At 41.8% G+C, this 23,695-nt stretch overlaps 1 protein-coding gene across 1 annotated transcript in view; it reads right to left on the reverse strand.

The window, feature by feature from the left end:
- AOAH (acyloxyacyl hydrolase) overlaps positions 1 to 23,695 on the reverse strand; it is a 74,525-nt gene that overhangs the window by 48,498 nt on the left and 2,332 nt on the right. Inside the window, exons 3-5 of the mRNA XM_066321938.1 lie at positions 11,960 to 12,055; positions 6,740 to 6,800; positions 5,545 to 5,644 (exon numbers count right to left, since the gene is read on the reverse strand). Coding sequence (XP_066178035.1) covers positions 5,545 to 5,644; positions 6,740 to 6,800; positions 11,960 to 12,055 — 257 coding nt within the window. The remainder of the gene's footprint in view (positions 1 to 5,544; positions 5,645 to 6,739; positions 6,801 to 11,959; positions 12,056 to 23,695) is intronic.

Consider the following 23,695-nt stretch of genomic DNA (forward strand, 5'->3'; position numbering starts at 1 on the left):
AGCAAATTAATTAGCCATTATATTCAAGGGTCAAAAATTTATGGTGAACAACACAAAGGGACACGGATGAATAAGCATAAGCAGCAAGGAACACAGACTTCTAAGCTGCTGGGTTTTAATATATGTGGCACATTACTACATGTAGTTAATACATGTTTAATTCATGGTGTCTATAGTCTTCTAAAAATCAGGGAATGTCACAAATAGATGAGAGAAGCTAGCAATGAGCCAAGACATTGTTTTCTAGTTTCTTCCCCCTGGGCAACTGCTGTCCCCAAAACCAATCATGCATCTTACATTTGCCATAGTTATGCTGTACAATGCCAGCTGCTGTCATTTCTGCAATAAAGTTACTTGAGAGGCAGACGTGAGATATGGCTTGAAATTGAGTATAATAGAAGGAAAATTCCCAGAGAGGTAGGATTTCTCAGTCCTTTTCTGCTGGGCAGGGTAGGAGAGACTTTTCTTGCTCACAGCAGCAGCACATGAGAAATGCATGCTTCAGAAAGCTGCAGGAATATTGCACTCAGAAAGCAGAAAACAAGGGAGAAAAAGGCTGGATTGACCTTGTCTGTAGAAAATGCTCTCTCTGAAGCACTGAAGTTGATACCTTCTCTTACTCCACAAGTTACTTCAGCCAAGACTCCAGGTTGGACTGCAGAAGACTGGCAGCTGAAACAGCCACCAGGAAGCAAACCCTCCTGGTTTCATGGGTCACCTGTAATCCCTGGCTGACACCAGCATGTCAAACCTGCCACTGAGTGCCTTACAACCACCCATACAACCTCTCCTGCTGCATTTTGACTAGCAAGGAGCCTCCTCTCTTTCCCATGGCGTGAGAACACCACCAAAGAGAGGGTTCCTAGGCTTCAGCAGCTGATGGATGAGTCCTGGGGAGCAGCCAGCACCATCCACCCCAACTGGAGCAGCCCTGCCACCCTGCGAGAACAAGATATCCAACACGGATATCCACCCAGGCTGAGGGTGGGGCATCCCTGGGATTTCATTCACTGCCTTCTTTCAGTGTTCTCCACAGAGACCATGTGTTCCCAGTAACGATTTCTATTTTGGCAAACAGATGTATTTCTCATCATAAACAAATGAATGAACCGACGCTAATTTTCTCTCATTTATCATCCTTGTTAGCCAGCTTTTTCCCAGGAGACCAGATATTTACAAAACAATCCAAGTTTCACTTCTAAATCATTTTCATCATCCTTTAACCAAGAGTGCCAAGAGAGTAAAATTCTGCAAAGCTTGTCAAATATCACAGCTAAAAGTGGGATTTGTTCACAAGCAATGCTTCCTTGTTCTCGCACTTTTGTTTGCTACCCTCCCACCACAAATATCTCTGTGCCTCTGGGTTGTCCAAGGTTTGTGAGGGTCCTGCCTGAGACAGCTTCTACATTGGCATGGCACAGCTGCATGCACCACCTTGCAAACTCCATTTCCTTTTTTTAGTGGAATGTTGGGGTTGTATGATTTAGCTTTTTGGGGTTGTTTGGGTTTTCAATTGGGTTTATTTTATTTTTTGTCAGTGAAGAGGAACAAAGGAAATGCAGAGAAACAAGCAAAAAAGGAGGAACTAGCACTCATACTGTGCTTTCTGCTATGACCTGTCTATAGGTAATTTCTTCAGGGCTCAATTCTGGCTGCAGCAGAAACTCACATTTCAGTAGATTTTACCTGCTTCCAAAAAACAAAGGCTAAAAGGAAGGCATCTTGCTCCACAGAACCTAGCCTGCCTCTCAGATGCTTGCTTTACTGCTTGTTGTCTCAAAAGAAGGAAACAGGTCCCAGTCATGAGGTCTACTTTTGACTGGCAGTCTGCTCTTAATCAGGAATGCAGAATCATTCCTGCCCTGGAGTTTGGTTCTGTCTCACCTTCCAGGAAGAAGCTCACATTTTTACTGAGAAAGATGAGTGAGAGATAACAGTAGAAGTATTTTTATTTTGATAAGCCTAAAAGAGTTTATTTTTTCCACCCAGAATTGGCTGTCTCCTACTTTATCAAACAGCATGCTGACCACAGTGATATCCATGAGGGATGTGGCTTTCTAGAAAGTCAGTGAAAGACCTGATAGAGAGTACACAAACCAGCATGAGTGCTTGTGGCAGTGATGCTTATTTTTGGCAAGATAAAATTATAAGATCATAAAGATGTATATTTTGGCTGATGTAAAATGACTTCCACCAAAATCCTATTGATGGAGATTAAGAAAAAAATATGTGGCTGAAAAGTCTCTGATAATCTGGAGCATAAAAGTGATGAGAAGCAGAAGAGGCAGCCTGAAAGGCAGAAAGATGGAGTTCAAACTTCCAACACAGACTGTTTTAGTGATTGCTAGAGCACGACCACAGTGCTGAAGTCAAGCCATTATTCTGGTCCCAGCAAATCAATTAAAGGATTGCCATTTAACCAAACAGGCCAGCTGGCTTAAAACAATCTAGAGACAAGCTGAGAATAATCTCCTGCAAGGCTGTTTGTTCCCAGAAGGAACAGAAAGGGCCAGAAAGGAAACTCGGTAAGCAGTGTGTAAAACTCTTCACCCTATTTCAGTCCTTTTCACTCAACTAGAGGAACATCCCTGTATTATATGACCTAGTGCAGAAAGTCCTCCAGCATATGAGCTGATAAACATTTTTGGCTAAAACATTCAGTTGTCCTAAACCAGCTTTCTTGGATGCCTGTACTACTGTCAATCTTTTGGAGTGATGCTGCGGCCCATATCTGCTGTCAATGTGGCTTAAACCACAAAGGGCATTACAGATATACCTTGAATCACAAAGCATTTTAGAGCAGCTCCAGATACCATCCACTTTTCAGCCACCTTTAGTAAACCTTCACTTCTGATGTGCCCTATTAGTTTGTCTCTTGAAGAAGACCCTAGTGTTGCCACACTCATATGAAAGGGCAGAGGAGAACCTTTGCTCTGTTCCACAAGCCACTGGTGGCAAGAAGGGGCTCACAGGACCCATTACAAGGGACATCTGGTCTCACAGTCATGCTGGTGATCCAGGACCTGCACGGACCCCTTCCAGTCTTCCCCATCGCCCCCAGAGGTCTCCTCCTGAAACTGCTTCTCAGCAGAGCAGCCCACCTTGCCCAAGCCCTACCAACAGGGGGCTGCCCTTGCCCAGGCTGGATGCCCTTCTCCTCCACCTCCATGCTGAGAACACTGAGCTCCATGCGAACACAGTAATATTTTTTGTTCATAGTTAGAGCAAAGTCTTCCAGAATAGAGTGCTAATAGCTCCAGGCAGCTTGGCAAAAAAGAGTAATAATTTGGGCTAATTTGTCAGAGACCAGGGAAGTATGTAAAATGATGCACACATCATTTACATGGATTGCAGTGTCTCCATTAAATAGACAGTTTGAAAGGCCTCTGAAGTAGGTGCTGTTCCTTCCTCAAAACACAACCTCACTAAAGCAACCGCACACAAACAGAAGAAAAAAACTTAATTATGGAAAAAGCAGATACACACTGGTATTTTTCACCTTAGAGGTAATTAAAACCTGAGCATTATACTGCCTTCCAAGGACAGGTAACATTATTTCTTTCCCTCCCTTTGCCAGCACAAATATGATACTAATTCTGGGAAAATGGGCATCCAAAAGTCTAAATGAGTAAGTGAAGTACCTGAAAATCAATAAACTTGAACAGAACAGTCATTAGTATTAAAGTCTTGTTCAAACACTCAGCAGGGGACTGCGCCAATATTTGCAGACTCATAAAACTGAAGTGATCAATCAAATTACAAACTAAAGAAGCGAATGTGAGGTAAACTGCATTTTATGCACCTGTGTCTCTGATTGTATATTAATTTTTTCACCCATAATTCATCTTTACTCAGTCTGACTAGTCACAAAGTTACCGTGGGCAATTTATCAACCACTTGAGCATGAATTCCAAGCACTGCTCTTCTCCTCCTCCCATCTTCTCATGCTTTCTCGGGGCATGAGGAGAGCCAAAAAGAAGGACACAGTCAGTGTAAAATTTTTTTTCTTGGTAGAGTTCCCTTATTCCTGTTAAGAAACAAATACCTTGGCAGCAAGGAGTTTAACTTCCACTTGGAATGGAAGAGGGTTTGCTTGCGCCACTCACTCAGAGAGACAGTCTCCAAAAAAGAGTCCAAAGTTTGTTAAAAAAAAAAAAAGTCCCACCACGTTCAGCTGTTTTCCTTGTGGACAGTGCACTCATTGAAGCAGTTGCTGGAGGTGGAAGGAGACAACACCTTGGTCCTACATCTCCTCTGGGAGGTGGGTAAGAACTCACAAAGATGTGACAGCAATGCCATGAGTGGCACCCTTTCCCCTCTGTCTGATCAGCCTAGCCTTTCAACACAGGTGTTCTAATTTCTTCACAGGAAACTTGACACTCAGTTCAAGATGAGGGATTTCTGATGCCACCTGTTTGATGAAGTTTGAGCTATATTCTGGTTGAGTCAACTTAGAGTGAACCCTCTCTGCTGCCTGCACTCATCATCTTTCACCCCTGTGTGGTTGCACACCCATAGATCTCTGTGTTGACATATTGTGGAGCATAGACTCACACCTGCTATAAACGAAATGTTACTGTCATTATTGGAAGGCAAGTGTTTCTCCAGACCTTAATATTGGCAGAACTAAATCCATCTCGGAGATGAACTCCAGATTATTGGAGCCCATCAAAAGATTGCCTGATTTCAATAACTGCCAGACTAGACCCTGTGTGAAACATCCCATGCAGGCTCTTAGAAAATCAAACACGCCTTTCTCCGTCCAGATGCAGGGAAAAAGATTTCCAAAAATAGGTGCTGAAGTGAATGGCTTGCTTTTCAACACCACCAAACAACCCCCATCTCTCATGGGTTTTAGTGTGACTGGAGGTGCATGATGGAAAACATTGCTCACAACCAAAAGAATCCCAAAACAAACAGCACATGTTTAGACACCAATGCAGATATTTATATGTGTGAGTATAACAAAGGTCTAGGACATGCAATCAAGGGCGCGCAAATGTTGTAGCAAGTGACTGTACATCAGAGAAGAGGTGGTAGTTAAATATGATTTCAGCTTGTGGCAAAAGATAATGCACATTAGATTAAACCTTTTGCTCTGCAGACTAATCCAAGTCAAATAGCCCTGCATTTGCAGCCGGTAACTTGTGCCCACGCAGGCTGTCATGGCAGATCAGGCAACATGGGGATCACTTGTCATGCCATGGTAACGTGGTGGCATAGATGAACCTCAGCTGAGTATCTGCTTTGGGGTTACTGTACTGCATAACAATAAATTTTCTGCTCTTCCTCTCTTATCCAGACAGGTACAGGAAAATTTGGCCCTGTGACTCCCACACACCCTCAACCCAGCTGATGATGGTCCACACAGCTAATGCGTGCTATGCACCTTTTCTTCAAACAGACATTTTTTAGGAATGTCCATGCTCTAAATGTTTATTTCCTAGATGATGTTCATGCAGTGGGAGCCTTCAAACTGCTCAATTCCATCTTAAATGACATTCCACAATCAGTAGTTTTAAGAAAAGTGGGAAAGCAACTCACCTTTGGAGGAGAGTAGAGATGACAAAGCGGTTGTCCTGGATCCTGTTTACACAGCCTCAAGGAATGGCAAACCACATCGGCATTCATTTCCCTGTCTATGCTGAATGAAATGGTGCATAAAGAAAGACTATTATGTTTTTCTGGGCTCTTGAAAGTAGAAGCTATTTCCATGGGAAGCTAAATCTTCCCAACACCACACAATAATCTCAGCTCACTTCACCGTGGCCCATAACCGCTGCTCAGTGTTGGGTTCTAACGATTTTCTGCCACGACATCCTACTCAGCATTTAAAATTGGAACCCAGGATGATGAAAAAGGACTGTGCTCTACATGCAGCACCTGAATCAAATGCATTATAACTATGCTAGTTTTTTAATCAATCACAAGCCTGACAAAGATTTAAAGGTTAAAGTTAATGCGTATGCAATTTGGCACATATGAACGTTCAGTCATTAGCTCAACAAAATAACCAGAAATCCTTCAAAGATCCTTAACCTTTAATCACAAAGCATGAGTGCTAGGATTGTTTCTTCCTTTTTGGGGCACACCTCTGGGCTGATCAGAAATTAAATTAAAATGTTTGATTATAGCTCTTCTTAGTCCTGTAAGCACTTTGCAGTCCCTTGGCTAGTTTTAAAAACAAAAATAAAAGCCCCAGGGAAGAAGAAGGTCTAGTAAAAGCTCTGTTAATTAAACTAAGAACTTTCAAAGAGGAATAAAATGACCTACATTTTATTTTTTTAATCACTAAGATTAAATAGTAGGCTTCCCCAAGAGTGCATATCAAGGTCGGGGCTGAAAGCATGTAGGGGCTGACAATCAGAAAGCCTGATTAAAGGTAGAATGGAAATCAAGAGCCAAGCAACTACAGTGTGATTTTATAGAACCTGTCTCACACACACGAGTTATTCAAATTCCTCCCTCAGCCAAATGAGCTGAATTTCAAAAGATAATTATATTAGGTGGGCCTGATGTGAGATTTAAATGGAATATCAAAATGGTTACCCATGGCAGCCTGTGTTTATTCACTTCGGAATAGCTGTGCCAAATGCCAAACCAGAATCACTCTGATGCATCTTGACTTTAAAAATAAGGTGATTTTAGGAGTGAAATCCCTCCACTTCAACCTGACAGCACATCTGTACACATCAAGGACAAACTAAGCAAAAATCTGAGAGGACACAGCAATACTTACAGCTCAGCTATGTGTGGTCCGTAAAGTTCAGCAAGCACATAACAGAAACCTTGTAGTTTTTCTAGAAAATATAAATTTAATTTTTTTAAGTAATTGAGCATGGTGAAACTGGTTTCATAACAGTCAAAATACAGCAGCAATTGGTTCATTAAGGTGAATGATGATTTACCTTAGGGGAAGACATGTGAATCTCTGACCCCAGTGTAGTAACCGAGAATGGAAAAATCTGAATTTTTAATCTTGCCTAAAACCCTTCTGGCTTTAGGTAAGTCACACGATAAAGACTAAAAAGGATAACTCGCTTTTTGGTAATTTTTCTGAGTATGGTATAACGGAAAAGTCAAAAACAAATGTGCATGCCACAGCATCTTCTAAGCAGTTTAAACAAACATCTCAGTAGGTTTGAAAGAAGAAAGAAAACAAACACATTAATCAAAGTGCAGAAAGTGATGTTGGGCTTGATGCTAATCCTAGAACTGCCTTAGAGCTTCTGGGGGCTTGTGAAGTTAAGAGAGTATGTTTTGTGTAGAGTAGGAGTTGTGCAGGAGTAATTGCATTCAAAGAAATACTTGACACTTTTCATTTGGCTTCCTTTCACAGTCTACAGCCGTGTGCCTTTTTGGGATGCTGGCTCAGGTGGTTTCCTTAATATGTGCAAAGCATGCCATCGTTAAAGACACTTCATCAGAGATTTCTTTAAGGTTCTTTTGTAAAATAACGGGTGATCCATGCACCTGAGCAAAGACACTGAGGGAGAGGGGGGGTTTGAATACAAGCAGGGCACTAATCTGACAGTTCCCATGAAGGAAAACTGCCTGTTTCTTGGCCTGAACAGACTAGAGTGGGTTAACCATGCACGCATCCTGCAAAGGAGGTGTCAGGCCTTGCTCCAGCTGGGATGGTGCTGTGAAATGTCATAAGAAAAAGTGTCAAGTATTGGGGGTCTTCATAGAAGACTAAAGAAGCTGGGTAATTGTAAAAGTCATTTATTGCATGGCTAAATCACTCTCCTGGAGGCAGAGTTGTTACAGTTCGTGCCGGTATGCAGAAAGCCTTCTAGCATAGAGTCCCCAAGTCTCAAGCAGAAGTGGCAGCAGCTTAACAGCAGCAGCAACAGCAGCATCCATCTGTGATCTGTGCTCTCTAACACTCTCAAAGCAGTGAACTTTTATTCTATTTTTACTCAATCAGTTACAAAGACAACTCTACTACTGTCTTGTTGGACCTATCCGAATGCAACATTGATGTGTGAAAGTGGTTGTAATTTCTTACACAATTTCTATGTTTTCTACAGTTTGATCTGTTCTATCTAGGAAGGCTAGCAATGCTCCATTATGTTTTCATTATGTTTAGGACTTAGTTAACTTGGTAAAATGTAATGCTACTGAGCTTTAAACTAGGGCTTTAGGGCTTTCTCTTATTAACTAATACATTCTCTAACTTGCTTAAGGCACTTAATATAGTCTCTACTTATTTAAAACTGAACTTACATTTCTACCTCATGTCTGCGTGGATTTATGTATTTTAGTTTCTCTGAAGGTTTTATTCAGCCCTCATATTTCTGGGTACTTCTGAGTCTGTGTGGATGGAGCCCAGAGGGATTTGCATCCCAACAAGATAGGTTCATACAAGTGCTGTGACAACAAACTTGCAGCTCTTCAAACTCCTTAGAGTTGTTGTTTTTTCTCGCACCATTACCCAGACAGATAACTATCTGTACCTGGGAAAAAAAGCACAGAGTATCCTCATCCTCCCCGGAGAAAAGCCATAGAAAGACCCAAAGTTTCCCGCCAACTTTGGGCTGAATATTCCATTTTAAGCAGTGTCAGGCTGGACATGCCCACGGCTGGGGGGCTGCTGCATACAGGGTGAGTAGTTTTGCTGTGTGGAGGGCACAAATCCTTGTGGCAGGGACTCCACTGGTGGGCATGGGTGTGCTCCTGCTCTCACAGCTGCTCTCCTGCCAGGACTGCAGGCACCCTGGTTGGCAACCTGCACCTGAGAAAGAAGGACTGGCACCAGGAAGGCATATCAGGGAACGAAGAGATAACTTTCTCAACACCCTCCTACTCATGGTGTTGCAGGCAGCTTCTGTAACAACAGTAGCTGATTTTTCTTATCCTATGACAGGTGTTTTATTTCAATCAAGCTATTAGCTTCATTTCTTTGCCTCCTTTGCCACATAACTCCTCACTGTTGGCTCTTTAGAAGCAATCTGCAAGTAAAAATTGGTCTCCTGACTAGAATTAGATTTTATTCTTGTTCACCTAACCTAAAATGAAAAATGTCGCAGACATCAATAACCCTGTGTTTGGCATCACTGCTGATTAAAACAATCTCTGATGAGGCTTGCCAGTGGGGTACCTGGCTCCCTAAATTGCCTGCAGGCAAATATGGCTTGCTTCCCCAACACCTCTCCTGTGCATCACAGGTGATGGTCTCCTTATGAGTTTCCCAAGCCAGCTGGTTCCCACAACATTTTTGGCTCTGGAGGAGCCAGCTGGCTGCTGTAACCTCTCCTGGTGTCTGAGAAGAGAGGAAGAGTTTGGCTGCATGTCAGCTCTGGGGAGCTGATATAGGTGTTTTGCTGGTCACACTGATTTCCTTATGCATATAGGAAAATTAACGTGCAATTACCCCATCGTGTAAAAAACGATGGGAGGTAAAAGGAATAGTAATAATGTCAAGTTATCTTTGAGCACATAAAGTCCTCTGGGAAGATTCAGATGCCATTCAGGCTTTGGATTTCAACAAAACACCAGGACCAAAACCACATACAGTTTTCACAGGACTTGCCATTGGAGCCAGGCTGCATTCATGTGTTTGCAGATCTCCAGCTCTGCTAACACACACAAGGAGAGGATATTAAAGAGAGAAAACCCCATTAGGAAGAAGCAGGTCAAAAAAGGGGGAGAGAAAGAGAAAAATGGTGAATAACTGTGGGTGTTCAGGGTCCAGAAAAGAGCTTAAACAAAACTAAATGCTGGAAAATTTAGAGAAAATGTAGAGTATCCTTGCTTCAGGTGAAAGAGATCCCCTAAGATCCCTTAGATCCCCTAAGAACTGTCTGGAAGATTTTTCTATATAGCTTTATAGTCCTGGAAGCACAAATGCTGGCTGAATCCCAGAGGACAAATATTTGCAAAAAAGATGCTATTATCATGTTGCCATTTGCACTTGAGCTCTAAGATGTTTACACAGCACTGGTCAACACAGAAGCAGAGCATGACTCACAGGCAAACCTGGAGGCAGAGGGCCTCAAAGCACATTTTGGGTATCAGACACCTCTGTGTCATCAAGCAGACAGTGTCCAGGTAACAGCACCTCTTACACTGCAAATACTGCCCCTTCCCCCAGAGCTGGCCTTTCTATCTGCTCAAGAGCCTTCTTTGCTCATGACATTACTGTTCTTGTTCTTACAGGTTTATTTGTCATTCGCTTGAATCACACACATTGCAAGTATTTCCATACAAATGAGGCTGTGGTTCTGTTTTCTACACAGTCCGTGAGGTTGAGTGGGACTGACAGGTACTGAAATTTTCTCTTTTTTTCCCTAAGCATTTTTTTATTCTTGAACATCACATAACTTTACAGAAGGCTTGATCCAAACCTGACTTGATTGTAATCAGAATTATAGGAGGCCCTCAAAAAACCCACTTTCTAGGGTTTTTGGAGTCCTACTTCTTTTTATTCCTTAGGAAAAGCCTTGCTGCCCTTAATTTGTTGCTGTCATTCTTGCTATCAAATGTAGGCATGTGCATAATCATGAAATTGTTTCTCTGTGTGAAATGCATGACCTGCTCTAGTATGTGTGCTCCTCATGAGCTTCCAAAGCTCTTCTCCTGTTTCAAGCAGCAAGAGGAAGCTGTTGATTCCTGCTGGGCTGCAGTGTTCATCTCCCAGGAGAGGATAAATCGGGTTAGACTGTAGCTCCCATACAATCCATAGGATTTTTCACTCCTTTCAAGTTCAGGGTCAGGTTTTTTTTCTACTGGGTATATCCATGCATCTCAGAAGGTAACTGGATTATACAGATTCAGCTAAAGGGATAATAGGATTTTATGTGTGTAAAGAATGGCAGCTGAAAAGAAATATCTTGCCATGTCAGAAGAACAAGGTCCACTGAGTGAATCACGAACACAGAGCTAGCATGTCATAATTTAAAGAATAAAATTATATTTTAATAGCAGGATCAGTGCTTCTAATTGCAGCTTCATGGTTTTGTGTCTGTAATTTAAAACAGTGAGGATATGACTTACGGAATAGAAATCAGATAAGCGTCATTCTATCAATGAATGAATCCTAGAAATTAGCTCCCTGCCCCATTCTGCCTTGGGAAATCCTCCCTTGGAAAGGAGGGAATTAATATTCTGTACATATCTTCTGTGAAACTAGGGTCTACAGAGAGAGACGGTTTCTCAGAGATACAATTCATGAAATAATAAAAAAATGACATTTTAATGAAGAATCCTAAGCCATTTTTTACATTAATAACATTAAAAAGATATCATGAATGTGAGATCTAGTCACTTAAATAGTTACAGGATTGGTCTGTGAGGCACAAAGGTATTCTGGCATTCAAACTGTCCTCTATTTAGGAGTGTGCGTGTGGAGCTCCAACCTCCTTTGGGTAGATAAAATAAGGGGCAGAAAAAGGGGAGTCTTACATATATTCAGCATGAAATAGCTATCGTTTTTGAAATTTGTATCACCAATTACATTACAGTAGCTTTTCTGTGCACACCAAATGCTCACATCTTACACCTGTCAGCCTCATCTCATTTTTCAAATTTCACAATAGCAGTTCCCATATCTGCTGAAAACATTTTCATCTTCACTGTTGCTATAAAGACCCTTATCAACAAGCAGGAGGAGTAGTGGGGTATACAGTGAATCTATTCTTAAGCTGCTAACAAAGAGACAAAGGGGAGAAAAAAGGAAAGGAACTGGTCTGCATGGGTTGGTACTCACATGTGTGGGGCTTAATGTAACCCTGTTCACTCTAACTTTCAGGCAAAATCCCAGCTCTGCATCTAAGTGGAGCCATGTCACTGACTTTCCTGTCAATAGCAACTTGCTACCTCCCAGCTACACACACTTGAGATACTGCAAAAGAGGTGGATAAAGTTTTTTTTTTTTCAGACTTCCCAAGCGAGTTTTTAATTAACAGGGAAATACATCAGCACCAGCACGACATATGGCACGTTGTTTGGTACTTACCAGGTATGTAGTCACACAGTCTCTCCATGGCTGCCTTTACTGTGCTGTTGTGCCACTGTGCAAGCTGTTCGATGACAGACACCACAAGCACGCATCCTTCAAAGGAACAAAAAACCAAAAAGAGGGAATACTGTTACTGGTGAAATGTTACGAAGTGCCCTGCACCACAGAAGTATTTCTGGCATCTTTGGGCATTTCATTTCTTGAGATGCTCCATGGCAGATAGGTGTTCAAGGGGAAAAAATATCAGTGAATTCCTGTCTTCATTCAAAGCTTGTAGGTTATTAGAGAGAGGATGTTGATTCCAGAGGAGCACACAGAACAGCCTGGCTTTTACAGCAGTGTATGATGCTCCTGGAAAAATGACTCCATTCTTTCAAGGTTGGAAATTGAGGAGTCAAGGAGATAGCCACTGCTGCAACTGCCTGACTGATCACCTGCTCTCTCGTTTTTTCTCCCAAGAAAAAAGGCACAGGTCTGTACTTAACAGGACTTTTATACCCCTCCACACAAGCCACACAGAGAGCTCCTAAAACTGGAAACCAAATGTTTGTGACTGAAGAGAAGTCACATCACAGACATGTGCTACCATGTCAGAGCATTGGTGACATAATTTATTCACAGATTTTCCTCTGAAGCCCAGTGATGCTCAGCACATACAGGGCTGTTAAGCCCAGCTACACATTTGTTAAAACTAAAATGTCTTCACAGTTCATTCTGCTCTACCTCTGTGGTTGGAAAGAAACCACTTCCTATGTCCTACGAATCTGGTTATTTCTCATCACTAATCTGGGTGTGAACAGGGCTAGCAAAGTGTTTCTTGAGATGTGCAGCTCTTTTCCCTCTGCTGTTTTGGGTATTAAATAGATTCAATGTCATCCCTGCAGAACAGTCATTTAAAACTCACATCATGAAAATTCACAGCATTCATTTTAAGTCAATTTTAATTTGCTGTAGGGTCAACATTGTGCTTACTCTGCAGTGGCTTCACCATTTTATGAGGAACACAGCTTTGGCAATGCCAAATCTGCCTACTGTAGTCAGATGTGGCAGATAGGGGTGATGCCTAGACTCAGAGCCTGTGCAAGAGAGGCAAGTATCCCAGGCAGACAGGAGACAAGGAGCCAGGGTACCAGTTTCCAGCAGCCTGAATAAAGATTTCTCTTTGAAATCCCTGTAACTGAATCCTGTTTGCTCTGTGCAAGCAATCTCATGTCTGAGACTTGCTCTATCAGGGTCCAGAAATGGAGGTGAGCTGCAGCAATTCAGTGTGGCTGCAGACTCACTTTTTTTCCAAAGCTAAGGACATTAATGTTCAGGTTTTCAGACTGGCACAACTCTTCAAAGTGAGCTTCTTAATTCTTCCACAGCACCCCTACCTATGTGCTATTAAGTCAAAGTGCTGTTTTTCAACATAAATAACTCTAATGCTTCTGTGGCAAGTAAAAGAGAAGGTAGGACGATTGGAACTTGCTGTAAGACCAATATTTTTGACTCTTCTATTTCTTCTTCTACCCCAAATACAGTAATCCAAATAAATTACAGTGAATTTGTCACCTCTTTTGCAGGGATAAAAGCCCACTTCTCCATAATATTAAATAAAAGGCTCACTCAAGACCCTCTGCAGAATGATTTCTACAGCATGCTAAGAACCATTACCTCCAGTCAGCCTAAAAGAATTGAAGAATAAATGAAGACAGATACAACCAAGAAAAACCCTGAAGTAAGACATTACTTCTTTTCTGCCCCCCTCCCAATCTCCCCAAATAGCCAGAGGCCAACTAGTCCCAGCTAATTAAAAACATAATAGCTGAAAATAAAAAAGGTTGAATAATAAAGACCCAAACGAAAAGTAAAGGGAAGGTCTGAGATGAAGGGTATAGCATGTTCAGGTCTTGGTCTCAAAGCCAGGGCCCTCTGGTCCTAGTTTAACCTTACTACAGCCTTGTCATAAAATAGTTTGGGTTGGAAGGGACCTTTCTAGTCCAAGCCCCCTGCAGTGAGCAGGGCCATCCATCTGCACCTCGATGAGGCTGCTCAGAGCCCCATTCAACCTGGTCTCAAATGTTTCCAGTGACAGGGCATCTAGCACTCCCACAGTTGTGGGGGTGGACATTAAAGAGTGCAGGAGACTTCAGCTGTTTTAGTGCAAATCCTGCCCTGCACTGGCCTCAGGGACAGAAAAAGGCTCCTTTGCCAGGGTAGTGTGGTAATAGCCTTGTTGGACTGACTCTGGCCTTTAGCACTGAGATGGCACTGCACATCCTGGAAACACACCATAGCACATCCAAAAGTCATTACAGAAAGGCTATATTATTGACACACATGAACAACCTACTGACAACACGGACTACTCTTACTCTGACTTCTATGTCTATTTTATTCATGAGGATGGAGGTTCAGAAAAATTAAATTACCTAAAGGATAACTTAACCACAAAACCACACAATCTTTCTGTGCTTTCCTTTCTACTCTTACCAAGGTCAGATGTTCATCTATCAGTCTTGCTGTCTAGAAGTCAGTATGACAAAAAGGAGTCCAAGCAGAGAGACAGGGAGAAGCTAGTCCTTTCGTATTTTCCAAGGTGCACAGCTTTTGTAGTTTTACCTCTCATTCTTTTGCATCATGAGCTTGAGAATTCTACAGAATCATAGAATTATTTAGGTTGGAGTTGACAGCTACTGCAGCAGAGAGTAGTGTTGCTCATTTTGACCCCGTGCTCCTGCACCTGCAGCCAGGGGCTGCAGAAAAAAGGGATTATGGACAAACAGCTCAAAATCCAAGAAATTGGGCTGAGGATAAAAATACCATTGATATTTCCATTTTCTCTGTTATATAACAAGACAGTCTCCATGGAAGATGTAAGTTTCTCTCTCATGTTTGTCCGAGTACCACAGAGGAAGGGGGGGGGGGCGGAAAGCTATTTTTTGTTCAGGTCTACAAAACAGAAAGAGAATTCTTAATCACAAACACAATCATGCAGGTAGTCCCACTCAAGGAGCAGTCTCACAGTAATGAAAAGAAAATTTTTCATATTGATTAAGTCAGATAGACACCTTTGTGTCTATTGAACCAGGCCCAAAGGCAAATCTGCTTCACATGAGGATTAACAGAGCCAACACTGAGTCTGAGCAGTACTTAATGCAGTACCTCAGGCTACTAGATGCTATATGAATATAAATAACAATAATAACAGCCTGATTACTTGGGAAAAACCCACAGAGGTGAACTTCAAAATGTTTGCTCTCATAAATTCATCTTCACTATCAGAGAGGATGTTTTTGCTCATGCTATTACACCCTCCCCATTTTGGGCATCTGCAGACCACACCTTGGTAATCCAAATGCTCCCCCCTCAAATACAGTTATTCCATGTGAAATGTCACGCTCCATGGGACAGGCTGACAGGGAAAGTCTTGGCTGATTTTCAAAAGGATCTGCCAATCCTTAGGCACCACAGCTGGGCTCCCTGGAAGTGAGTTTGGAGAGTCTCCAGGCCCTCTGGTAGGAAAGGTGCTCCCAGGGAGCACATTCCACCAACAAGCACTCCTAGCTGGTCTGGTCTCTGTCCTCTTCATCTACCTGGGCTTTTATCATTTGCCCTCAGTCGACCTCTCCTTGTGGTCTGCTGCCCTGGGCTGTGCCCTGGGAGATGCTTGCTCAAACATGCCTCCTCAGTAATTCAGATTTATCCTCTAGGAGAACTTATCTCTGGTATTGGGCTAGAGGTAAAACTTCAAAAGGTCAGTGTTTATAAATGGAAGTTAATTCAGACTATCCTTGCTTTCACTACTCTCTTTTTATCATCTTCCTCTGGATTGAGTGGCAGGAAAAGAAATGCTGACCAGTGATCCTAGTTTTTAATGGGTCTTAATTCCACTGGCTAAAAATGGAAAATAATTATATAGCTAAAAAGGGTAGGGGAAATCAGATGTCTTTGACTGTAAAAATCTCACTGCTTTAATTACTTATGACATGTGCAAGAATATAAACTTTTTAATACTCTGGCATCAGTAGAAAAGCACATCCAGATTTGGCCAGTCATTAGCAGCTATTGCTTGTTTTTAATTCACTAGATATTTAGATGTGATTTATTTCTCATTATGAGCTGGACACATATAAGGCAACGTAAATAGGCTTCCTTATTAATTTTTTTTTTTTTTTTTTTTACTGTTGCACACGATTTTCTTTAGAAATAACTTTTAGTAAGTTGATTCTGCTGTCCCACTTCAATAATAGGTTTCAATACCTTGACAGGCTGAAGGATGTTTTTCTCTGAAAGAAATTCATTGGCAATATAATACCTACCAGGCATTAGAAACTAGAGTCTGGTATTAATAAATACCTGTCGCTTTTAGCGATGGCTTGTCTCATCTGCTATTAATTTCTGAAGAGATAAGACAAGGCCATAACCATTTTGCTCAGTGCAGTAAGGTGAAGACTCACATATCAGGAAGTACTTCTTTCCCTATATTTGAAGGTAGTGTGTAATAAAAAATGTCATTTCCAATAAGCTCAGGAAAAAAAATAATCATACCCCAATAATAAAATCAGAACTAGAGGAATTCGTTGCTTAGCTGTGAAGCCTCTGGCAGTTTGAGCAGACTATTTAACTTAATCCACTTCTGCTGCACAAGTTTGAAAGGCTCTATAATTAGAATTATACCTAGGGATGTCAAAAAGTATCTGGATAGAGAAAGCTGCCTCTCTGAGTTTCAGATTTGTAGGTATATTTGTCTGAATAGAACTCTGTTAAATGGGTTTTGTGGCACCTGGAACATCCTCCTTTGCCATCCTTTGCTCATCTTTCTGGATGCTGTATTTCTTTCTCACCTCTCAGCCATAAATTAAATGCATCTCCAGAATACAAGGAAGACACAAGTCCAAAAAATGGCTTTGGACATAAATCGTTCCCTGCAAACCTTGCTGACCAGGCTGTGGCCACCCCTTGGCCACTCTGCTTTCTCCTGGTAGAGCAGGACTTGGAGCCTTGCTTGGTGATGTGGCAAACCTCTGCCTGCTCCAGCCTGGCTCTGCATACATGAAGTAATTTATTACATTCCTGGCTTTTTACAGAAGAAGGCGGCTTTCCCAAAACACAGCCTTAGCTTCTTGCATTTATGGACAATGCTAAGCTCCAAGGCACCTCTTAAAAGCCTACAGGTGAGGAGACCCAAGAACCTCTCTACAAAAGAGGATATTTCTACTCCTCGTGCTGACACTGTTGTTTTGGCATAAAAACACCTCTTTCCAAATTAGCCTTATCCAGTTCCAGTTCAACCTGGAACAAGACATTCCTCTTTGAAACTCATGTGGGGAGCTAATAAGAAATAAGGTTTCCTCCTCTGAGATGGGGACATCCACGCGAGTATTCTAGGTGCAGGCAGACCATGGTTATGCAAAGTTACAATGCAGGAATGATTTTTCATAAAATCATAGAATGGTTTGAGTTGAAAGGGTCCTTAAAGATCATCTAGTTTGAACCCCCTGGTCACAGGCAGGAACACTTTCCACTGCACCAGGTTGCTTAAAGCCCCATCCAGCTTGGCCTTGAACACTGCCAGGAATAGGGCTTCCGTAACTTCTTTGGGCAACCTGTGCCAGCATCTCACCCACTGTATATCCCTTTGCTAAAAAGCCCAAATAACCATGTTGCTTTCCTGAACTGCTTCTCATTACTGAGCTAATACTTTCAAAGAACAGCCCTTTATAACCTGAAGATTTCATTCCAGCTGAATGAAATATTGAGCTCAAATGACATAATTGTAGATGCAAAGGGAGGACACTTATATTCCCATATACAGCCAGAAGGTTTGTCGCTTTGAAAGGTAATTTGGAAATGGATCTGAGTGATAAAGTCTTTTAACTCAGACTTTGCTTCCTATACCATTTACAGAATTAATGTATTTTACAGAGATACTGAGATGATGGAACATAATTATAGGTATCCATATTCAAATATGTTGGCATATACAAGACCCTTTCACCCATAATTTGCTAAGTCTTATGAAAAATCTTGGAAATACTAAATGGTACACTATTAACAAACCTGCCACTGGGCATTAAAGTACACAGTGTAGTGGCTAAAAACATTTTTAAAATATTAATATCAAAATAGCAGCATTTTGAGTGCATTTGCAACAAATTCCAGCAAAACCTGGAATACCAGTTATTATTTCTGTTGCTCATGCAGAAGTAGCGGGCCACCTCAGGCAATGTAATTTCAGAACTCCAGTCATTCATTTTTGTTTCATTTAGACATACAACAAGGTCTCTGATACAGCCGTGACAGTGCAAAAAATTCAGTTTCCATCTAGTTGGAAGGCTCTGGTATCCATACTTGCCAGCCAAATGTATTCCTAGTGTTTCCTACATTATACTATAAAAAAACCTATTTAACAAAATCTATAGCCCCAGGCATTTCCAATGGAAATGTTTTCTGTATTAATTAATACAAAAAAAGCCCTTCTGTATGTATGTGTGACACTAACATTTTTTTCTTTTCCAAACCAAGAAAGGGTATTGAAAATTTACTGAAGCCCAAATGCTGACAGGGGGTGTTAATCTAAGTGGATATCTTTATCCTTGTTGCAAAGGCTTCACCATTTCAGGATTCTGAAAGTGAGAAACTTTTTTTCATATATACAGTTTCTAAAAGCAGTAAAAGTGATCACCTTAAACATGAGCAGTAGTTCCCTGTAGGGTTAACACATGAACAAGAGTGAGAGGCACACACGTTGGAATCAGCATCCAAGCAGACCATCATTATTATGCACAAGGCAAGCATCAGTAATGTAAAATGTGCAAGACTACCCATGTCTTACTATGCACATAGATGTGATTGTGTATTTACACACACATAGATATGGATGCGTTGGCACGCTGAGCACATCTTTTCATTGTGATCAATAGATGTATTTTCATTTTAGAGTCATAAGCTTTTAGTAAGACTTGGGGTGATTTTGGAAAAGAAACTTTTACCATCAGTTGCTGAAAAGTTGCTGAGTGGTTGCTTTAGTATCTCTACTGTACTATTCCCATATCTGTGTTTGTTCTAGTTAAAGTATAATCATAGGGAAAAATGTTATGGTCAAATTTAGTATTTATTGCTAATCATCAGGTCAAACTTTGTTGTTGATTAAGTGGAGCAATGCTGGGGAAGTAAGCAGAGCTGCTATGGCTTGGAACTGACCTAGCTGCAATCAAAGTTGATTCCCAGCATTTTAGAGTAAAATACATTGTGGTCCTACACTGATATTGGGCAAGGCGTTTTTACAGAACCCACTGAGCTGTAAATTATACGTTCTGTCATGGTGCCCCCCCAGACAATATGTGCACAGCCACTCTTTCTGAGCGCAGTTGTTAAAATCCTCCAACTCCATTTGGCATGTTCCATTGTGCGAAATTACTGGGACCTCCCAGCGTCACTGGTCCTGCTGCCACTCCAAGGGGCATATTTCATCCCTGCACTCATGCACAGCTAGACAGAGGCAAACTGCTGAGGACAATGACTACCTTGCAAATCAGCACAGGTAGAGGTCAGCTTTTTACTCTGCTGGTAGCTCAGAAACACCCGTTCTTTAATGCAATCAGAGCTGAAAATGCATTTCGAAAACATGCTTCTTCACATGCTAGGAGCTGTGTGCTCCTGGCTGAATGGAGGTGGTGACCCACAAAGGCTGCTGAGAATGGCATTATATCGAGCACAAAGATGGGGAAATTTGCTTTTCTGGCTGCTGACCCGCAGGATCTTTGCTTGCTAGCAGAGAAAATGGAGAGCACTGCTGTCTGGCCCTATTGAGGGCTCCCTGACTAAATGCCTCGTTCTGAAAAGGGCAACCAAAGTTAATCACCAGTAGAGCAGGGCAGTCTGCTGTGGTAGGGAGGGGAAACAAATAAATGCTGCTCTTTGCAAATGCTCCTCACAGTCACAGCACAGAACTCCAGAAATGCTGGCCTGGAGTAAGTCCTCCTACAAAACCTCTACCTTAAGAGGTGATCTAAACCATCTAGGCTGTTCTGAAGGGACAGGGCAGACACAGTTTGTAAAGATCTCTAATAAGGTCTTCTACAGATTTCTCAAGAACTTATTACTCTGCTTATCTATCACTGTCATAGGAAAATCCTCTTCCTAACCTGAATGTCCCCCCTGGTAACCATTTCTGTTACTTCTTGCCATAGCTCTTATGAACCTGAAGAATGGATCATGCCTTTAATGTTTTCTTGGACAGATACGTCTTTTCTCAAGTTTTTCTTCCCTAGACTAATTAACTCTAATTTATTCACTCTTTCTTTTATAGCTTATGCTTGTTTTTCTCTGAAACCTCCTGTCACTCTGCATCGTTCTTGATGCACAGCCCCAAAAGGGAAGGCAGAAATTCCTCTGAGGCTTTGTCAGTGCTGAGAAAGGTAACAGGTTACTTCACATGTCTTGCAAGCTGACTTCTGTTCGCACATCTCGGTGCACGCCGTGTGTGCGTGCTTCGTGACAGCATGCCATCATTGTGCCACTACAAGCCCAGATGATCTTCCTTAGGGATGCTACCCAGCTGGTTGTTCCTTATCTGCTGCGTGTGTCACTGACTGTTTCTGCTGAAGTGAGTGCCTTCCACATTCCCATATTGAAATTACCTTTTCAGATGCAAGTACTCCAAGTTGTCAAGCTTGTTTTGAATTTAATTCTGCCCTCCATTTTACTTGCAAACAATTTCAGCTTAACATGGACTGATTTATTTTAATAGCACGAATTTCATTATCCTGGCTAGTTAAAATATGGAATGATAGTATGCTCAAAAGAGAAGTTCAAGAAAGACCTGATTTTGTCCATCCTTTTGCTTAGGGACTGAGTCACTAGTAATTACTCTCTGAACAAGACTACCCATCAGTTTTGTTCTGCCCTGTACAAGCTTAATCACTGTCACACATCTCTCAAGCATAAGATTAGTGCTGAGGTAGTGCCAAAAGCCTTACTAAAGTGCAGCTATAATATCTACTCCTTATTCTGTGTCTGCGTGGCCTTACCCCATTGGCAAAGAAAATTAGATTGATCTACTTTTGAAAGGTGTCTTTAAAAAGTTTTATTAACTACTGCAGAATTTGTCTATGATTTGATGATTAGCTGACTAATCTACCATTCCCCAAATTCCCTTTCTTACTATGTTGAAGGGAGATGAATACAGAAGTTCCTGTCTGTCTTTCAGTGTTTCCCTCACTTTCTGCATCCTCCAGGGCAGAGTGCCTTTCCTGAGGTTGCTTCAGGTACCTCTGGATGAAGTCACCTTTGCTAGAGACAGAGCAATTTGCAAAAAACCTTGAAGGGTTCTGTTGTAATTAAGGGTGGAATTGAATAAAAGCTTTGAAAATCACCAGCGTCAACAGTTTACCAGTGTTACTGTACTGTCTTTGGGTACCTTAACATTAACTTGAGTAAAACTTCTCATGCCCTTTGAAATGGGCAGCATTTTCCTCATTTAACAGATGGGAAAGTAAAGACCTGAGCATATGAAGAGTTCATTTATGTCTAATTTTTGAGAGAAAAGTACACAGCATCTCTTTCTCAGGATGCCACACTGAAATAGTCAGGCTGCACTCAGCAAAAGAATTTTTAGGTCTCATCCCAGATAAATCCCTTAAGCCATGCTGCCCATCAGTAACAAACCCAGAAAAGAATGCCAGAGTCAGCATCCAGCTCCCAAACCAATCCACAGAGCAAAACCTCACTGCCTTTGCAGGAGGGAAACAGCATCACAGGCTTTTTTGCATGTAGGAAAACTTACAAAGGCCCTTTTATCTCTCATAAGGAAAAATCAGAAAAACATATCACATGCAAAGCATGCAGAGGGGCCAGAGGAAGGGCCTGAGCTGATTTCACGGAATGCAAAAGTGGTGGCATTTTAGCAGCCTGGGGAGACAGGAAGTACTGATGGAGAAAAAAAACTGTCCGATGTTGGGAAAGTTTCTCTTGTGACAAGGCCAAAGAAAGACCATTTATCTGGTTGTGGCTAGGTACTGCTACAGACCAGTTATCTTAGATGGTTAAGAATTGCTTAGGTATGGCACATCTGATCCTGTAGGAGGGTTATTATTGGGTGCTTTTCCCCTCTTTGCCATAGCTCTAAATGCAGTAGTATTAAACCCTCTTTTACATGAGAATCCTCCAGTTGTTTTTTTTTGTTGGTTTTTTGTTTGTTTCTGTTTTTGTTTTGTTTTGTTTGTTTGCTTGTTTGTTGTTTTTTGTGGTGTTTTTTTTTTTTTTTTTGTACATCAAGTCAATTATGAAAAGCCTGTCTCTGAATGAAGCAGCCACATTTTTCAGGAAAACACAGAAAAAATTATGTGACTCTTTCTACAGTTAGTGAAGGTGATTAAAACTGCTGTCTAAACTTCACCAGAGGCACACCCTCCTCTCCTCCAGCCCTGTTCCATATTGGCACATAAGAATCTACCCAAAATACATTTCCCAGGATCTGGTAAGGGCAGGGAAGCCCCTTGAATTACCCGGATGCTTTGCCAGTATGATCAGAATATACTGGGGCAGATGGTTGTGCCTACCCAGGGAGTGCTGCAAGCAAGGGGAACAGAAGGAGGAAGCAACCAAGTTGTATCACATTTAAGAGAGATACCAGAGTTGCACTTTGCTCTCCTGTCATATTATTTCCACATACTTCTTCAAGAAGTGTGATACTCTCAGTGAAAAGGCTTAATGGGAAATATTTTCTTGATTTTGTTACTGAAAGAGCATTCACGTTCTGACTGTCTTTGGCTACTAACATAGCAAACTCAAGCAAGTAGGTGGTATATAGGAGTGATCAGAAATTAATTTTGCAGCCACCTTATTCCCCTTAGAAGACTGAGGTAGATAACTTTGAAAGGTTAAACACCTGACCACACACTTAAACTTGAATGAAAAAAAACCCACCATTTCTTCAAGGAAATTACCTATGCATTTAACAATAGGAATTTCTAACATTAAAAATTAGATAAGATTTAAGGAAGAAATACTTCACCGTGACAGTGAGAAGGCACAGGAGCAGGTTGCCCAGAGAAGCTGTGGATGCTCCATCCCTGCCACTATTCAAGGCCAGGTTGGATGGGACTCTGAGCAAGATGATGCAGTGGAAGCTTCCCCGCCCATGTCAGGGCAGATGGAACTACAGGGTCTTTAAGGTGCCCTCCAACCCAAACTATTCTATCATTCTCTCTGATTCTATGAAATCATCTTGATCTATAAGGCCAAGAAGACACAGAAGAAGTACTCATGCCTCTTTCTCATTACCTTCCCAGATGGCAAACTAAGACAACTAAGTAGCTGGGGTCGAGCTGTTGGAAGGAAATCACAAGCTGATCTTGCCTTAGTCTCTGCTCCTTAGAGGGCTGGTTTCAGATGCAAGAGCTGATGTTACTCCTGCTCCAAGCCATGGCAAGTGCAACCATCAATTCCTCTGTGATTTCCCTTTCTGCTTGAGAAAAGGAGGGGACACAGTATTTTCAAGAGTTAGTTGAATGAGCAGCTAATCAGTGAAAGCCTAGAGGTGGCCATCTGGGCTAGCAGCCAGCAGCCCTCCCTGCCAGGCTGGGCTCATGCTCTTTTTGGCCTATCCACACATTTTTGTCTTGTGGTTTACAGAGGTGGGCACAGTCTGTTTGGGTCTGGAGTCAAGCTCACAAGGATGTTTTTAGCTGAAGGGACACTTCAGAGAGAGAAACTGGTGTGGGAGGCAGTGCTTTTCATGTCTCC

The sequence above is a fragment of the Sylvia atricapilla genome, chromosome 1 (assembly GCF_009819655.1).
Source record: "Sylvia atricapilla isolate bSylAtr1 chromosome 1, bSylAtr1.pri, whole genome shotgun sequence".
NCBI classification, from domain to species: domain Eukaryota; kingdom Metazoa; phylum Chordata; class Aves; order Passeriformes; family Sylviidae; genus Sylvia; species Sylvia atricapilla.